At 47.0% G+C, this 16,965-nt stretch overlaps 4 protein-coding genes across 4 annotated transcripts; 1 reads left to right on the top strand and 3 right to left on the bottom strand.

Moving 5' to 3' along the window:
* Nucleotides 2,229–5,313, top strand: LOC8085911 (aspartate-semialdehyde dehydrogenase). Its single transcript, XM_002466367.2, has 8 exons — nt 2,229–2,913; nt 3,692–3,778; nt 3,862–3,906; nt 4,001–4,096; nt 4,221–4,322; nt 4,565–4,651; nt 4,783–4,850; nt 4,977–5,313. Exons 1-8 carry the CDS (start codon nt 2,356–2,358, stop codon nt 5,059–5,061), a joined length of 1,128 nt encoding a protein of 375 aa, XP_002466412.1. The 5' UTR covers nt 2,229–2,355; the 3' UTR covers nt 5,062–5,313.
* LOC8085910 (peamaclein) lies at nt 6,729–7,697 on the bottom strand. The gene is made up of 2 exons (XM_002463804.2): nt 7,486–7,697; nt 6,729–7,323 (listed from the first exon to the last, which is right to left on the bottom strand). Exons 1-2 carry the CDS (start codon nt 7,571–7,573, stop codon nt 7,130–7,132), a joined length of 282 nt encoding a protein of 93 aa, XP_002463849.1. The 5' UTR covers nt 7,574–7,697; the 3' UTR covers nt 6,729–7,129.
* Nucleotides 10,615–13,551, bottom strand: LOC8085909 (upstream activation factor subunit UAF30). The gene is made up of 2 exons (XM_002463803.2): nt 13,099–13,551; nt 10,615–11,113 (listed from the first exon to the last, which is right to left on the bottom strand). The coding sequence occupies exons 1-2, from the start codon at nt 13,408–13,410 to the stop codon at nt 10,994–10,996; spliced, it is 432 nt and encodes a 143-aa protein (XP_002463848.1). The 5' UTR covers nt 13,411–13,551; the 3' UTR covers nt 10,615–10,993.
* Nucleotides 13,789–16,719, bottom strand: LOC8085908 (probable protein phosphatase 2C 34). The gene is made up of 4 exons (XM_002463802.2): nt 16,193–16,719; nt 15,736–16,103; nt 14,657–14,893; nt 13,789–14,563 (listed from the first exon to the last, which is right to left on the bottom strand). The coding sequence occupies exons 1-4, from the start codon at nt 16,449–16,451 to the stop codon at nt 14,294–14,296; spliced, it is 1,134 nt and encodes a 377-aa protein (XP_002463847.2). The 5' UTR covers nt 16,452–16,719; the 3' UTR covers nt 13,789–14,293.

The following is a 16,965-nucleotide window of genomic DNA, read 5'->3' as shown; positions in this document are numbered from 1 at the left end:
AGAGAACTGAGAAGGACAAGGTTTGCTACATGGACCTGAAGCCCAGCCGCCCACTCCGGCCAGGCGGACGGACGTCCTCTCTGTGCTTGGGCCGGCAGGGAGTAGAAAGAATTTGGCCCACACTTCGAATGAAGGTGTTTTGGGCCACGCCTAGGGCCGTGGCCCTAGTGGCTCTAGGCCCATATCCGCCCTGAGACTTGAAGCCCGGTAAAACGTAGTGTTAGGCCCTGTTTGGTTCCACCAACTAAATTTTAGCTAGCTAAAATTATTTTAGCTACTCTTGAGTGACTAATGGAACTAAACTATTTTAGTCTCTTTTAGTCGATGTGTTTGGAACTTTAGCTAAAAATTAGTTTGTGGAACCAAACGGGGCCTTAGTCTAAGGTCCAATGGAAAATGGCCCACTGTCATCTTTGTTTTTTCTGTTTTTCCAGCACAGTGAGAAGGACAAAGTTTTTTTGTAACATAAAAGGACAAAGGTTTTGATTGATGCATGCCGTCTCCATTAGCATGAGGAATGAGTTGAGGAGATTCTTTTGATCAATCATTCCTAATGGTTTCTATAATACCATTTTTTAATTTGCTCTAGTTCAAATCCTGATGGTTTCTTTGGATCAATTGTTCCTTATGGGTATTAGAGGAGATTAATAAGGAGAAAATTAGTTCCTTTTCTTTTCAATCTCATCCAATGCCATAAGAGATAGGTGTGTCCAAACTCCAAAGTCGTGAACTTCTTTCTTAACCGCATATCAAAGGCAAGTTTTTTTTTGAAACATACATGTATTAATATGATAGCAAAGTGTACAAATACAAGGAAATATACATGCACCTTCTAGATAGGTGCAAAAGAGGACAGTCGTCCATCCAAACTTACACAAAAAGACCCTAGCAACAGAAAAAAATACATCAAAACCCTTGGGATCTTTTGTGCTTGCCGTCAACACCGTTCGTTGTCCACCTCCATCGTCGCCGAAGCCACCACCGAAGTTCGGAGAGAATGGCAACACCAAGGTCAGAGGAAACACCATCGCACCAAGGCTTTGATTCGAGCTGCAATAAAACACATCCATGAAGGAAAATCGGTCAGTGACGCACCCCATGATCCCCTGACCCAGGACCAACACACATCGCTGGCAATCAATGACAACAAAGCACAGATCCATCCACCAAGAAGACCATAAACCCACTAGCCATCTCTCTATATCGAGTTGCCAGCACCTCCATCATTCCTGACAGAGGCACTAAGCAGCGGACTCCTACATCAGAATCCACGAGATCTAGAGAAAGCAAAACACTGGCTAATCTTCTAGATTCATAAGATTCCACCCTCACACACTTGTCGCCAGCAATGAAGTGCTCACCGGTGAAGTGGAACCTAAGCCGAAGGGTATTATTCCCAACATCAACGACACCTCCACCAAGCAAATGTTGCAGGAAAGATATACCTTAGCCCCTCCACATAGTAGACGCTTACACAGACAAAGCATCCACACCTCATCTCCTCCACGATGAAGAAGCCAAGCAACACCACAGCCACTGTTGCCGCCGACTCCACCGGTGGACAAACAAAAGCTATGTACATCGGCCGTCTGAACCCCACTCCCCATCCTCTCTTATGCCAAAATGGTCACTGGAGAGAAGGGGGGGGGGACTGAGGCCTTGTTTAGTTCCCAAAAAATTTTATAAATTTTTTCAGATTTCCTGTCACATCAAATCTTTATACGCATGCATGAAATATTAAATATAGACGAAAATAAAAACTAATTGCACAGTTTGGTCGGAATGGATGGGACGAATCTTTTGAGTCTAATTAGTACATAGTTGGATAATATTTATCAAATACAAACGAAAGTGATACTATTCCTATTTTGCAAAATTTTTTGGAACTAACCAAGGCCTGAGGGTAACAATGCCGAAAACAACTCACCTTCTTTTCACCCTTTCTCAGCAAAACCCTAGCTTGGAATGGAGGGACTCTGTCAAAAGGAGCGTGGGCCTTCTTTTCGCCCTTTCTCAACAAAACAGGCGCTTGGAATGGGGGACTCTATCAAGAGGAGCTTGGCAAGTTGGCAACGCATAATCCAACTTGCATCAATGAAAGACCAAATTGATGCTGGACTCTTGTTCGAGATCCCTAGTCTCCGTGGGCCGCAAGATTCGCAAGTTTGCAACCAAAACGGGACGCGCCACGCCGCCAGCACACCGATAACCGATTAGTGCGCGCCCACAAAACCCCACTTCATCCGGCATTCTACGCCCTAAAACCCTAATCAAGAATTCCCGTCGTTACTCGTCAGCGCCACCCCCTAACCCACCACCCACCCCATCCCCGTCTCAGCCTCGCGCGCCGCCACAATGCAGGCCGCCGCCGCCGTCCGCCACCCGCGCCTATTCTCGCCGTCCCCGGGCCGCGCCGCGCTGCACCGGCGCGCACCCAGCACCGTGCGCATGGCGCTGCGCGAGGACGGGCCCTCGGTGGCCATCGTGGGCGCCACGGGCGCGGTGGGCCAGGAGTTCCTCCGCGTCATCACGGACCGGGACTTCCCCTACCGCAGCCTCCGCCTCCTCGCCAGCGAGCGGTCCGCGGGGAAGCGCCTCGCCTTTGAGGACCGCGAGTACACCGTCCAGGACCTCGCGGCCCCGGGGGCGTTCGACGGCGTCGACATCGCGCTGTTCAGCGCCGGCGGGAGCGTCAGCCGGAAGTACGGGCCCGCGGCAGTCGCCAGCGGCGCCGTCGTCGTCGACAACAGCTCCGCGTTCCGGATGGATCCCGAGGTGCCGCTCGTCATCCCCGAGGTCAACCCTGAGGCCATGGGGAACGTCCGGCTCGGGCAGGGGGCGATTGTGGCAAATCCGAATTGCTCAACCATCATCTGCCTCATGGCTGCCACGCCGCTCCATCGCCACGCCAAGGTACCTTTGTGCACTTTATGGGATGGCGGAAGCATCATCCGTTTCTCAATAACTTTAATTTGAAGCGACGGAAGGCTGATGCTGAGGGACTGTATAATCTACATGCTATTTAACCGCAGAAACCAAACATTAATCTCTGGAATTATGATTCCTAATTCTAAGTAAACTACTATCTTTCAAAAATATATATATATGTATCGTATAGATGAATCCGTACATGTAATCAAACATTGGACTGTCTAATTTTAGTTCTTTTACTTTAATTTAATCAGGCTTGAAAATAGATATCATATTAACAGTCCAAAACATTGCAATCACTCGCTTCCCATCTAGTACTGTTCTGAATCTTCAATCTTCCAGTGTAGTTTTAGCCAACAAAAAAACACATCATTTATTCTTCCATGTTTTGGAAATTCAGTGTTCTGCGTCTGTCTGAAAAAAAAAATCTTCATTATTGAATTGATGGTCTCACAGCATGTCGATTTTTTTTTGGACAAATCCTTAGGAGTTGATGATTCAAATTAAGGTCTGCAGTAGGGATTAACCATAGGCTATTTAAGACGTACTTATCTGGATCTGTCTTGCCAATTCTATTTTTTTTTTATATGGGTGGCAGATTCTGCTTGATTTGCTAATACATTTGTATGGTGAGCTATTATGTTCCTATGATCCTATCACATGTTTTTTTGCTACTAAGATGATTTTTTACCGTATCCGATTTGCTTGTTGAATGCCCTGCCTCCACGGTCGAACTAATGGCTATTTGTTGATTTGGCAGGTGGTAAGGATGGTTGTCAGCACATACCAAGCAGCAAGTGGTGCTGGTGCTGCGGCAATGGAAGAACTCAAGCTGCAGACTCAGGAGGTACATATTTTCTTCTCCAAGTTGCCCTGTCCAGTTGATGTGTTTGTTTGGTTAGACACTCAATGCTTTACTCCTTATTTTAGGTCTTGGAAGGGAAGGCACCAACATGCAATATTTTCAAACAGCAGGTTGCTCTGGCTTACAAATTGAAGTATCCTGAGCACATATCAAATTATTTTAGTCATGGGTTCTTCGTGCTGAATATCTTTGTCTCTTGTGCAGTATGCTTTTAATATATTTTCACACAATGCACCGGTTCTTGAGAATGGGTATAATGAGGAAGAAATGAAAATGGTGAAGGAGACAAGAAAAATTTGGGTTAGTTTTTATGGTCCCATTGGTCTAAACAGCTTCCTATGAAGTCTGCATTACTCTGTCAAACTTTTCTTTCATTGTGATAATTTGAGCAAATATGCCTTCTAACTGTACGGTCCATTGCTAGAACGACAAGGATGTGAAAGTAACTGCGACTTGCATACGGGTTCCTGTGATGCGTGCGCATGCTGAAAGTGTCAATCTACAGTTTGAAAAGCCACTTGATGAGGTTGGTATTCTGCATATTATGTGCTAACTAGCATTAAAACTTCTCTGTTCGTGAAAATATGTTTGTTTCTTTTGTCTCTATTTGTGCTAAGTAAATTGGTTCTTGGAACCTGCCACTTTGTCATCTGGATAGGTGTTTTATTTGAATTTAACTATTTGTGAATGTGGGAGAAAAACGAATTGGTTATATTTATATTGTATAGTATAATATTGCAACTTCTGAGTTTGTGTGCTACTCTGAAGGATACTGCAAGAGAAATTTTGAGGGGAGCTCCTGGTGTTACCATTATTGATGACCGTGCTTCCAATCGCTTCCCTACGCCTCTGGAGGTATTTTGATTCATGCTCATCAATACCACCACGATACTCAATATACAAACTCGTTTGGTCTACACATTCGCCTATTCCAGGTGAGAGAAGTTCAAATGATTTTACTGACAAAGTAACCCTCTGCTTTTCAGGTATCAGATAAAGATGATGTAGCAGTGGGTAGAATTCGTCAGGACTTGTCCCTGGATGATAACCGAGGGTATGTATGATACTGTTCGACAGTTACAGTTGACAGAAACATTACCTCGTTGCGCAATACTTTTATGAAAATGGATAAGCAATTTAAGGATAATTATATTAAAACTAATCATCTGTACAATGGCAGGTTGGACATATTTGTCTGTGGTGATCAGATACGTAAAGGTGCCGCACTCAATGCTGTTCAGATTGCTGAAATGCTCCTGAAGTGATTATCCTCTTGTCTTCCTCTCCCCGTCCCTAGTTGCTCTGATCAATGCTGGACAGTACTCTGATTAGTTTGTGCTCAATTTTGGTCGCGTGTTCTGTATTCTGCCGTGCTAGTGCAATAATTGTGAGATGGGCTTGAGTTATCTGCTGTACACAAAAGTGGGCTCGTAAGTTTGGGGAATAATGCGCCATCCTTATTCAGCACTCTGGTTTATATCTTGTTCCGATTCGTCTAACACGCTTATAAAAAAAAACATCTAACACATCCACCAGTGCCGGGTTGGGTTCTGTGGACAACAGGGCCCAAAGTGTCCTACGGGATTTACACTTTCGTGTGCAAGAATAGGGTCTGATTTGTAACCTGATCAGGCCTTGTTTACTTCCAAAAGATTTTGTAAAATATGAATAGTATTACTTTTGTTTGTATTTGACAAATATTGTCCAATTATTATAGACTAACTAGGCTTAAAAGATTTATCTCGAAAATTACAGATAAACTGTATAATTAGTTATTTTTTTTATCTATATAGTGTTTTATGCATGTGGGGAATGTAAAAAAATTTGCAAAATATTTTAGAAAGTAAAGCCCTGTGGGCAGCTCTCTAGGGCAGGAAGCATCTGTTGCAGTTGTACTGAAAGGTGTGCAAGCCAACGATTAGAACATATAGTTGAGAGGGCCAGTTAGCCAGTGAACTTTTGTCTTCGGCCCCGTTTGGTTTCTTGTGCTAAAATTTAGGTCACTATCAGATTTATAATATTAAGTTAGTATTATTAGATTTATTATAGAATATATTTTTATAAAATACTTATTTTTGTGTCATAGATATTGATGTTCTTTTTTATAAACTCAAAGTTAAAAAAAAATCGATACAGATTCTAAAAATTGAAGCTTTCATAGCAGATAACTGGCAAAAGAGCAAGTTGTTTGCGCCCCTATCTTTTCATGTGTTGATTTTACTTCTTTTATCTTTCTACACAGGTTTTTATTGCATCTCAAGTTTTGCATCAACATACAGATGTTTGCATTGCCTATCCATTTGTATTTTTTTTTCGCAACTTTCATGTAACTATTTTAGGTGCTACCTCGTTTGGTACAGAGTCACCGTATAGGCCGGTAACGCAGGATATGTTTTCGCATCCATGCAAAGCATAGACCATTGCTCAATGTTGTATGCCTGATGTAGCTCCGCATGCCGATTATTCAGGCAAAAGTTTTAAACCTTATGTATGGTTGCCAACCAACAGTCTTGTTGGTAGGAACATCTCCATGAACTGTACTCGGCAGTTGATTTTTTTTACTGCTCACTGGTAATAGCAAAGGAGCAGCCAAGCAGGGAGGACGGTGGGATCAATCAACGATGGATCCCACTCTTGCCGTTCTGAGGTCTTTGTGTTCATGTCCAGCTGCACCGCAGCTAGTAATGAGCAAGCAAGGTCGGCAAAGACTTGAATTTCTTCGTTTCAGTGGGGCTGGTGGCGAGACCGACGCGTCGCAGTCAGTTAGCACTCGTAACTGAAGGACTGGAGGAGTGTGGTGGGGCCGATGCGTCTGCACCACCGACGCTCGTCTCATGCTTCAGTCATGCACTGAGCTAGGCTCACACAAATTAAAGCACACAAATTAAATTTTAATCACATTTCAGCACAATGGACTCTGAAAACTCTGTAGTAAGCACGATCTCTAGCATCTCATCTAGTAGCTGCCAAGGGTCTATCACAATAAATAATACACACCATTATTATATTATCACCTGGCCAAGCGGCCAGTGTACACAACACGAAATCATCTCCATGCATGCATGTCCTCTCTCATGCGCAACACAGTAGTAAGAGTAGTAACTAGTGAAAGCAGAAGCTTGAGAAAGCATGCAGAGTACCGGTAGCTAGGACACACAGATGTGTCTCATTCTCCAGACGTACACATGATCGACGCATGCACAGCCATCCGATCCAGAGTCACGGACGGTGCGGCATGCATGGTCTATGGACGGATGCTACGCATGGCAGCCAGCTGGAGCTGGTGACGGCGAGAGGCAGGCAGAGAGGGTCCGTGCCTCCGGAGGGAGGCATCTAAGGGCACTTGGGCCTGGTGCGGTTGCCGTGGCCGGTGGTCATGTCGCGGTAGCAGGGGCACTCGTCCTTGTGGCCCGCGGTGCCGGACGGCACGCAGTTGCAGCTGGCGCAGCAGATCCCGCAGTACTTGAGGCAGTCGTCGTGCCGGCTCGCCTTGGAGCACCTCACCCCGCACTTGCCGTCGCAGAACGCTGCACAAACAAATCCAAAGGAAGAAGAAGAAGAAGAAGAAGAAGAAGAAGCTCAATCGGTCAGCTCGGTCGTACGTGCGAATAGAATAGCCTGCCTGCCCAGCCAAGCGCAGCATCAGAAAACGGCATGTGAGAGAGATCATGGAGATGCTGGCGGGTTACCTGATCCAGCCATGGAGACACGGAGCGAAGGCGGCGCCAGGAGGAGGACGAGGAGGAGAGCAACGGTGGCGGCCGTCTCAAGCTTCATTCTGCCCACCTACACTACTACTGCCACTGCTGCTGCTGGTCGCTGCTTGGTGTGAGGTTTGGGAAAGCAGGGGCGGTGGCGATAAAGTGAGAGGGTGGTGGCGGCTTGGGGGTTTTGGGGGTGATTTATATGACGTCCTTGGCTTTTGCTCGGCGGTGATGTAGACTGTAGCTGTAGCTAGGGGAGGGTAGTTGGGGCGCTCTGGCCTCTGCCTCTGTGTATGTTGCCTTGCTGCCTTGCAGAGGTGAGCGTACGTACGCCATGAACGGACACGGACCCCATGTCCTGCTAGTGTTGGATTGATGAGATGTGAGCTGGCATCCAAAAGGCTGACCTTTCTTTAAGGGATCGGAGGTCATCATGAATACTACTGCACTGGTTAGGTCACATACATACATACCAACGTATACACGGTATACCAACGCTACATGGAGTATAGCTGTTCTTAGTCTCGACTACGTAATACGTAGTAAACGTAATCAGACAACTTTGGCAGCAGTAAATGGTGGACTAATAATGATGCAGCTGAAGATTGTAGGTGGGGTTATCTGGAGAAGACACCGGATTAACGTTTTGTGTATGCATGCTTGTTCAGCCTGAATTAACAAGACGACTGAGCAACTGCAAAAGCATAATAGTTGTTGTTTGCCCTCTCGCTCAGGCGGGCCTCCCCAGCTAGTGGCCAGGAAGCGATCAAAAGTACGAGACGGTCCATCACCGTGCTTCCCTCTTGCCTGGAGTGGCGTGTGGGGATCGGATGAGCATGTTAGCAATATCATGCATGCCTCTCCGATCGCCGTTTTCGTCAGATCAGCTGGGGGACCGGACAAGGGCGAGCCATCACTCATCCGGTGATACGGATCATGAGTGCCAAGTATGTATGTATGTGGAGGTGGGCGCGGGCGGCCAGTGCCACGTACGTGTCCCTCTCATGCACCTGGACGCGCCCTTCGTCGCAGACGGGTACAAATGTTGTCGATGGCGTACCCGACCTGACCACAGTCTGCTGGCACCGACTAGACGATCCGCACTGTCGTGCAGGAACGAAAACCACTTTGACTAGATAGCAGTCAGTCGCGATAACTAAGGCCTTGTTTACTTCCGAAAAGATTTTGAATTTCGGTACTGTAGCACTTCCGTTTGTTTGTGACAAATATTATTTAATTATGAACTAATTAGGATCAAAAGATTCGTCTCACGATTTCCAGCTAAACTGTATAATTAGTTTTTGCTTTCGTCTATATTTAATGCTTCATACATGTGCCACAAGATTCGATGTGACGGGGAATCTTAAAAACTTTTTGCTTTTTGAGGTGAACTAAACAAGGCCAGGGTTTCAAAGTCGATCGCGTGTACCGCGTCAACTGTTTCTTGTGCTACGGCGGCGCGCCGGGTGTCAAAATGCATGCGAACTGCCGGCTCTCACTCTCACTTTGCTCGTTGTTAACGCGGTCCAGTCCGATCTGAACATGCTCCTTGAGCGCGCTGCTGCTTCCCTTTAGCCGGGCAAGTGGAATTGATAGGCGTCTGTTGTCTGAATTCTTCATACACTAAAGGGAAGCAGCCTGGAACGTTCGCTAGTCACCAGCACGCGTGCTCACTCATCCTCCTAGAGATGTGGCGTGCAAGAGAGTCGCAGCCGCAGACACACCACGCGATGAGAGAGCACGAGGGAAGTGTAAAAGCGAAAGGAGAGCACGCCATTCTTACAAGGCAAGCAAGTAAACCACTGGTTTAATTTACTACTACAGCTGCTCTTCAAACCACTGGTTTACTACTACAGAACGGAAGCATCTTTGCCTCAGGATACGTTCGAGGTCGATACGTCCGCGGGGTTCAACTGCCCCGGCGTCAGAGCGCCTTTTGTCTGTCACACATGTAACGGCGCTCTTTTTGACACCATCCGTCTGGAACGCACAACACAACACAACCCGCCCGCACGCACGCACTTTGCGGTTGTGCTGCTCTGGTTTCCCGCTGCTCGTGTTCGGTTCGGCCCGCTTGGACGGCAGCGGCCGCACATGCGCGCGAACGAATAATCGTCTCGTCTTCGCCACGGCGGCGTGCGGTAGAGCCAGAGCACGTACGGATAGGCGCGAGCACAGATAAGAAACACAGGCGCGGGGGGGTAGGCGCGTCGGCTTTGTTTGGCGATCCCGCGGCGCGGCCGGGCATGATGGAGGACGCGATCGCGACGGGCCATGGTGATTGCTGATTGACGATTGCCGAGACCCCTCACTCCCTCAGTGTGGGAGCCGCGTTCGCTCGGGTGGCAGACGGCGAAGCACGCGGTTTCGTTCGTCCAAATGTCTTGTGGCAGTGTCTGATGCTGTTGCTGGGAGCTAGTAGTACACAGCAGCGCCAAGCAGCCTATCATCGGCTGGGGCACGCGAGCGCACCAGGCGCGGGGTGCGTGAAGGTGAAGCCCTCAAAACCACACGTAACAAGGCGGCGGTGCAGATTTTCAGACACGACTGTGGATTTGTGGTGCTGGTGTACCATAGTTCGCGACGTGGCGTAGGTGGTGTGTGTGGTCGTGGTCGAGTTCCACGAAGACTTACATGCCTACGACTACGAGGAACGTGAACGAACAACGAAGCCACAACACGTCCCTGCCTCGAACCGACGAAATTTGTCTGCGCTAAGATCAACTATTGCGCTCAATGCATGTTTCATGAGAGTGTCATGCACATTAAATAGGATGTTACATAAGCAAAACTGCTGACTTGGTAGGGTCGTTAAATGAAGGAGTTTCATCGGATGAGAGAGAAGTTTCATCTCTATGAAACTTCTATTTTTATAGTCTTGGTAGCTGTGTGCATTGACACTCTGCACTCTGCTACCTAGTTTCTGCACTCTGCTGCCTCGCGTCGCGTAGGCCGAAATGGATAAGCATTTAGACTTTGGACCCGATAGTATTTCAGGGCTGGACCCAGTGTTGGCCCAGGTAAAAATAGGCCTACGTAACCAGCTTAGGCTCAGGCAACGACAATGCTGTTTAATTCATTCACTCTACTAATAAGTTGATAGCTCACCAGATAAATCAGAATGAAACAACCAATTACCAATCCATGTCGAATGAGAAATCGCACGACAATATCCTTATATACCCATTGCAAGGACAAGGACTAATCTGCCAATGTTGACTGGGCAATGCTTAAACAACAGCAGAACACATTACTTCCCACAGCACAGGCTAACTGCATACGAGCTGAAGGCTACTAGGAACAACCAGTCATTTATTATATAACTACCACCAGACCACCACGAAGGGCGCACACACTAACATCGTCTGCAAGAGCTACAGCATTCTACTAAGTCGAGCTAACTCAGGGTCTGAGTCTACCAAAAACCAACCCACGCACTGTCAAGATCACAAGTGACCATCCATAGGCCAACTCAACTCCTGGGAGTGCCTTCTCACTTCACAAAGTGAGGGTTGAGAAGCTTGGCGATCTCAAGGAATCCAACTCGCTCCCGCCCAGCAAACAGGACCTTCAACTTCTCATCACAGATGACCACCTTTTTGTCAGAAGGATCCTGAAAGCAAGGGCAAAAGTGTTAGACAAGGCAACACACAAAGTATAGTTAAATAGAGAGATATCATCTTTACCGTGATCAGCAGATAAGGTACAGTGAAAAATAGAATGCAGATGGTAAAATGGACTTTGATAAAAGCATGAATCATGAGCAATGCATCTTTTTATAAGGCGTATTAGGATAGGAGTTGAGAAAGTCGTTGGTATGCTTTGATCATTAATTTATCGTATATATATTACCAGTTACTCTAAACCAACATCTTACTAAATGCATGCGAAAATGAATGAATGTACTGAATTATTGATGCACCTTTTGTGCACTAGACAAAGACATACTTGTATTTTTCACTAATTGATAGTAAAAAAGATCACAATGTTTGACCTTTTCTAATTCTAATACACCCTACATCCTTTGTTCATATCCCAATTTTTTTTAGGATATTTGGGGAGCAGGTAATCCTTGATTAATGAGGAGATGAACCTCAGATCGTTCAATCATCATAATTAGCACATTACCAAGGTTAACAACTTTATCATAATACTAAATCCAAAGTCCAAGCATGCTTCCAAGGACTTGGATTATAAGCAGTGTGTTACATGTGCCAACTCATCGCAATTGACAACCCAAAACAACAAACACCTGTATCAATCAAACTCAAGATATAGAATTGGGAAGATCTTTCAAACAGTAGATGATGCAGGCAAATTGAATTTTAACAGCATAAAAACTAGAAATCATATTCTGTTGAACAAACATATCAAAGAAAAGTATAAGACAATCCTATCTCTGTCACAACCAGCAACACCCGCAAATCATAACATCACCCACAACACATCATATTAAATGCTACACTATGGGCCTGTTTGGATACAAGAGCTAATTGCTAGCTTGCTAAAAATTAGTCCTAGTGCATCCAAACAGGAGGGCTAGTAGGTGGGCTAATTTTTTAGCCAAGTCTTGAACTAATTGTTAGAGCAACTCCAACAGCTTTGCTATTCTTATTATGGAGGCTTTTTAGAACTTTTATAGTAGAAAAATAGGCTCCAACAGATGTGCTATTTGGTTTTGTAAAATAGAAAATTTGTTATCCCTTGATTTTTGTTGGCCATATATAGCCAACCACTGGCACTAGCTATCTGATAGCAAGACTGTTGTAAACCTCTTCTTTTTTAAAGAAGTTATCTATTTTATAAAATGGCTAAACATTAGAATTTGGCTATTAATTTTAGCCAAGCTCTTGGAGATGCTCTTAGCCAACTAGCTAGCAAATATCAGCTAGTTTTTAGCCTAACTAGTAACTAGCCCTAGCTCATCCGAACAGGCTCCATCTAAGGGCATGTTTGGATATACATGGCTCATTACTAGCTGGGCTAAAAATGAGCACAGATTAGCTATGGTTGTCTAGCAAGTTGGCTAACTACTAGTTGAACACTTGGCTAAAAAATTAGCCACCTATTAGCTCTCCTGTTTGGATGCACTAGAGCTAATTTTTAGCTAGCTAGTGATTATTAGCCCTTGTATCCAAACAGCCCTAAGACTACACACTCAAATATCATGTACTGTGGACTTGATTACAATGTCTTCAGAGTTTGTATGAAAAATGACATGTACAGGCTTCTCATTTACTTCATCGATGATCCATTGAGAGAAAACCAGTCATGATCAATTGAGAGAAAACCAGTCACAGTGCAATTAGTTTGATTGCACAAACCCTAATTTATTTTTTAAAAGAAAACAAACCCTAATTTATGCAGTGACTATTGGCAGAATCCTAACTGATGCACCATTGACCAATGTTAGAATCCTACAATGACTATTGGTGGAATGATACACCACATCAACTAAAATTTGGTGCCTTTCAGGGTAAAACGGTCACATCAATTCCTGCTTGGCGCTATTAAACATCTTCAGCATGCATCCAAACAAGCTATACCAACCACAATGTACAGATACAGCGTAAGTAAGCAAGGGTTTTTGCTCGGGACCTGGAGGTTATGCTCCTTGATGTAGGCCCAGAGGCGCTTGAGGGCCTCGGTGCGGGGGATAACCGGTTCGCCCACGATTGCCTGCAGCGCCGGCGACACGGGCTTCGGCTGGGTGATGCCGGTCGCCCTCTTCTTCTTCGGGGCCGTCTCCGCCGCGGCCGGGGACTTGGACGAGGCGGCCGCCGCGCGCACGACGAGTGCGGCTGCCGCGCGGCGCGGCGGAGCGAAGGAGGCGGCGGCCGGGAGGCGCGGAGCTGGGAGCGGGGAGAAGGAGAGCGACGCGGCGGTGAGCATGGAGGAGGCGGCCGCCATTTTTGGGCTCGGTTCTGTGGTCGGACCCCTGGGGCGGCTTGGGTTCGGATAATGGCAATGGGGGAACGAGAACGAGGGTTTTGGGGTTTTGGCCTTTTGGAGATGGGTCTGTGAAATAGTGTGTGGAAGCTTCTAGGCTGTAGCCTTGTAGGCTCACTGGCTCAGGGAATAAGAAGAGATGCCCAGTATTAGAGTCCGTCTTCCCGTTTGGAAGACGTATTCCGATGAGGAGCGTTTAAAACCACTGTACATTATCAAAACAGAAGGCGTAATTACGCAGCGAACGACCTGAACAGTCCGTTCCACTAAACAGTACGAAGAGATATTTGAACAGTCCGTTCCACATCACGAACAATGAAGAATTTCAACGATTCCAGGTAGAGGTAATCTTGTCACTATACATAAAGTAAAGAAGTTTCCGACAAAAGGCATTGCTAAATGAAATAAGGAGCATCTCATCCGTTGCAAAGAGTATATATTCTCAGGTCACAACCTAACTTCCAGATCGTAAGCAGAGCATATATTCTTTGGTCTCCACTAACCTCCAGTTCGTCATCAACTATTTCAAGACACCCCTGTATTACAGATCTCTTAAATTAATTCCGATCCAATGGACGGGCTTACTGCTGTCTGCTGGTTAAGCATAATCAGACAAAAATAAACAAGAAAATGCTGTGATCAACCAATTATCTACGTAGTTCGGGACCAAATGATATTCTCCGGCACCAAAATGCTACGCACCCCACGCTATCTATGTACATCTCCGAGTTCTTCCGATGGCAATAACACTGCAGCGAGTCGTTCCCCTGCTCTGCGACTCCACCGTTCACCAGCAAGAGAGAGCCTAACTTGCAAGACAACCCAACATTCCTCTACCCAGAGTTCAGCACTTATAAGCGTGCAAGGGCTCTGCTGACTGGTGGGTGTTGGAGGAGTAGATGTCGACGGGCGCACTGGTGCAGTTGCTGCTCGAATCGATGACCCTGGTGTGGCGGCGCTCGCGGTGGCGATCAAGGTAGACCACAACGACGCTGATGTCATCGTGGAAATGCCGCCTCACTCCCCTGTCGATCGTCCTCAGGTCACGGTACCTGACCTCTCTCTTCCTGGTTGCTTCCTTCAAGGCAGCCTTCACCAATCTGTTGGCTATCCCCTGAAAAAGTTTGTGAAGACGGAATTAGTTAGACTGCAAACGATTTAAGCATAGACAAACCATATAATGAAATGACCAGTGAGGATCACTTACTGTTCTTGGATTCTTGAAGACAATTTGCACCGCATCATCGTCGCTGAGGTGCTCCCAAAGACCATCCGAAGCAAATATCAGAAATAGGTCATTTGGTTTCAGCTTGCGTACTTGAACTGATGGTTCAGCACTAAGAGCTGGCCTCTTCAATGGAATAGGGGCGCCAACTTGCCGAAACAAGGGGTCCAAGCTATACTCTGGTTTCTTCAGATAAAAATCGCCAATGGATCTTGACACCTGACATTACAACATTCACATGTTAGCTTACTTCTAAAACGTCACTTTCACATTCACCAGTGTTGACCACTTGCCAAGGACAATGGTTCACCAAGAAATATAAGCAGCTTGCAACTCAGATGCGGACCATGTGCAGAAGTTGCAAGATCAGGATGCTAAGCTAGTTGTAATAACTGAAAAGATATTTGGAGAATATCGATTGGAAGATATGATACATAAGTTGATCAAACAATGTGTGAAATTCATAAGCTAGGTCAGATATATAAAGTAGTTCACGTGCAGGTTACTGTCCCAGGACCAGGATACTATGCTAAGTTGTACACTAACTAAAGTCCGAAAAGATATTTAGCATAATAGTGATATCAAGATATGAAAAGTCAAAAGGTGGAGTGTTCTTTCTTGGAGTGGTTAGAAAAAATCGTCAGTATGATCGAACAGCATTTAACTAGTAAAACCTTTGATGGAGACTTTTCCATTGTGTTAGTTCCATCATAGCATAGATCATCAAAAGCATAGCAATCTACGCAAAGTTAGCAGAACAGGCATAAGAAAAGGAGAAAATTGTATGACTTGAAGCTTGATTCCAAATCTCTGGTCCCCTGGCTCACGCTAGGGCATAATTTATTGACACTGGAGCACAAATCAGGGAACTAACAGTATAATATAATTTTGTTACAGACTTATAATGCCACCATGTAATATGTTAGTAACTCGCAAACAAACTACTCCAAATTCTAACACAGACACACCAAGGAGCAACCAAAGAAAGATATTTCCCCCCAAATTCCACAACAGGCGCACCAAATCAATCAAATGAGACGGCTAACTGATCGCGTTCTCACCTGAATTATCCCCTTCACCCTCCACGCCCCTCTGGCGTGCACCACGATCTGCGCGTCGTCGGGGTTGAGCGCGGTGAGCTCCCGCCGCACCTCCTCGGACGCCGCGTTGTGCTCGGTGGACAGCCGTTCGGCGACGGCCACCCCACCGCCGACCACTCGACGGCCGAGCACGGCGCGGGAGTCCCCGGCGTTGGCCACGTACAGCGTGTCCCCGGAGATGGCCCCGAGCAGGCAGCATGAGCCCACAGCAGCCAGCCGCGGCCGCTTCGTCCACTCCTGCCTCACCTGCTTATGGAACTCCTCCTCGGCCGCGCCGAACGCGCTCCGAATCGCCTCCGCGCTCATGCCCCCTTGCTCCCTCGCGAAGCCTGCCACATGAAACTCTCAGAATCAGCGAGGAACGATCAAAAGCCCAGAAAGGAGAAGGCGGATACCAGTAAACAGCAATCAAACGCACGTTGGACATGGGGGAAGAGTCGGGATCGGAGGAACCGGGATGCGTCCGCCCCGCCGTGTCCGTCGTAGACGCCGACGAGGGTGGCGGCCGGGGAGGCCAGCACCTGCGCCTGGTCCTCCATGGTCACGTTGGCCTGCGCCGCGGCCATCGAGAACTCCCCCGCCGCGTGCGGCCGCAGTTCCGTCTGCCACAGCATCCCGTCCGCCGCCGCGGCGCCCGGCGGCCAGTGACCGCAGCACCTCGCCACCGCCCTCAACATCTCTCCTCAGCGCAGCCGTAAAACAAAATCCGACCTTTCCTCTCTCTTTCTCTCTGTCAACACCCACCAGCGCGCACGAAGACGACTATCGCCTGCTTGTTCTTGGCTTCCCTTCCCCCGCTCCCCGTGTGTACTCGAATGGGCTGGTTGGAATCAGGAATGGGGAATCGTTTGGCGGTGGGGTTAGGTTAAGTAGCAGCTCACGACGCTTTGGTGCGGCGAAAGCGCGTGTGGGGTGGTGACGGGTGGGGGGAGAATAGGCGCCGAGTCTACGGTGGTTATCCCGTGAGGTGTCGCTTTATAGGATTGGTTGATTTGACTTGCCGTTCTTGTTTTTTTTTCCCTTAACCGTGTCCGGTTTACAGGTTCCGGAGACCGTTTGTTTGGTGATAGGTTGTTGCATCTATCGCTGTAAGAGTAACTTCATGCAGTTTTCTATGTGACTGCGTGTACGTGACTAGGCACACTGATCCGGTACAAGAACAAGACCACGGTAGCTTCATTTCCCTATCCT

This window comes from Sorghum bicolor, chromosome 1 (genome assembly GCF_000003195.3).
Source record: "Sorghum bicolor cultivar BTx623 chromosome 1, Sorghum_bicolor_NCBIv3, whole genome shotgun sequence".
Taxonomy (NCBI): domain Eukaryota; kingdom Viridiplantae; phylum Streptophyta; class Magnoliopsida; order Poales; family Poaceae; genus Sorghum; species Sorghum bicolor.
Note: the sequence above shows the minus strand (reverse complement) of the source record. Positions and strands in the feature narration are given on the sequence as shown.

Bases quoted from the DNA above. Each gene is read 5' to 3' on its own strand.
- LOC8085910 (XM_002463804.2), bottom strand. From the start codon at position 7,573: ATGAAGCTTGAGACGGCCGCCACCGTTGCTCTCCTCCTCGTCCTCCTC. The intron at 7,324-7,485 runs GTAACCCGCCAG...TTGTTTGTGCAG, and splicing joins TGTCTCCATGGCTGGATCAG to CGTTCTGCGACGGCAAGTGC.
- LOC8085909 (XM_002463803.2), bottom strand. From the start codon at position 13,410: ATGGCGGCCGCCTCCTCCATGCTCACCGCCGCGTCGCTCTCCTTCTCC. The intron at 11,114-13,098 runs GTCCCGAGCAAA...CCTTGCTTTCAG, and splicing joins TCAAGGAGCATAACCTCCAG to GATCCTTCTGACAAAAAGGT.
- LOC8085911 (XM_002466367.2), top strand. From the start codon at position 2,356: ATGCAGGCCGCCGCCGCCGTCCGCCACCCGCGCCTATTCTCGCCGTCC. The intron at 2,914-3,691 runs GTACCTTTGTGC...TTGATTTGGCAG, and splicing joins CGCTCCATCGCCACGCCAAG to GTGGTAAGGATGGTTGTCAG. The intron at 3,907-4,000 runs GTTGCTCTGGCT...TCTCTTGTGCAG, and splicing joins GCAATATTTTCAAACAGCAG to TATGCTTTTAATATATTTTC.
- LOC8085908 (XM_002463802.2), bottom strand. From the start codon at position 16,451: ATGTTGAGGGCGGTGGCGAGGTGCTGCGGTCACTGGCCGCCGGGCGCC. The intron at 16,104-16,192 runs GTGCGTTTGATT...TTCATGTGGCAG, and splicing joins ACTCTTCCCCCATGTCCAAC to GCTTCGCGAGGGAGCAAGGG. The intron at 14,894-15,735 runs GTGAGAACGCGA...TTGTAATGTCAG, and splicing joins GGGTGAAGGGGATAATTCAG to GTGTCAAGATCCATTGGCGA.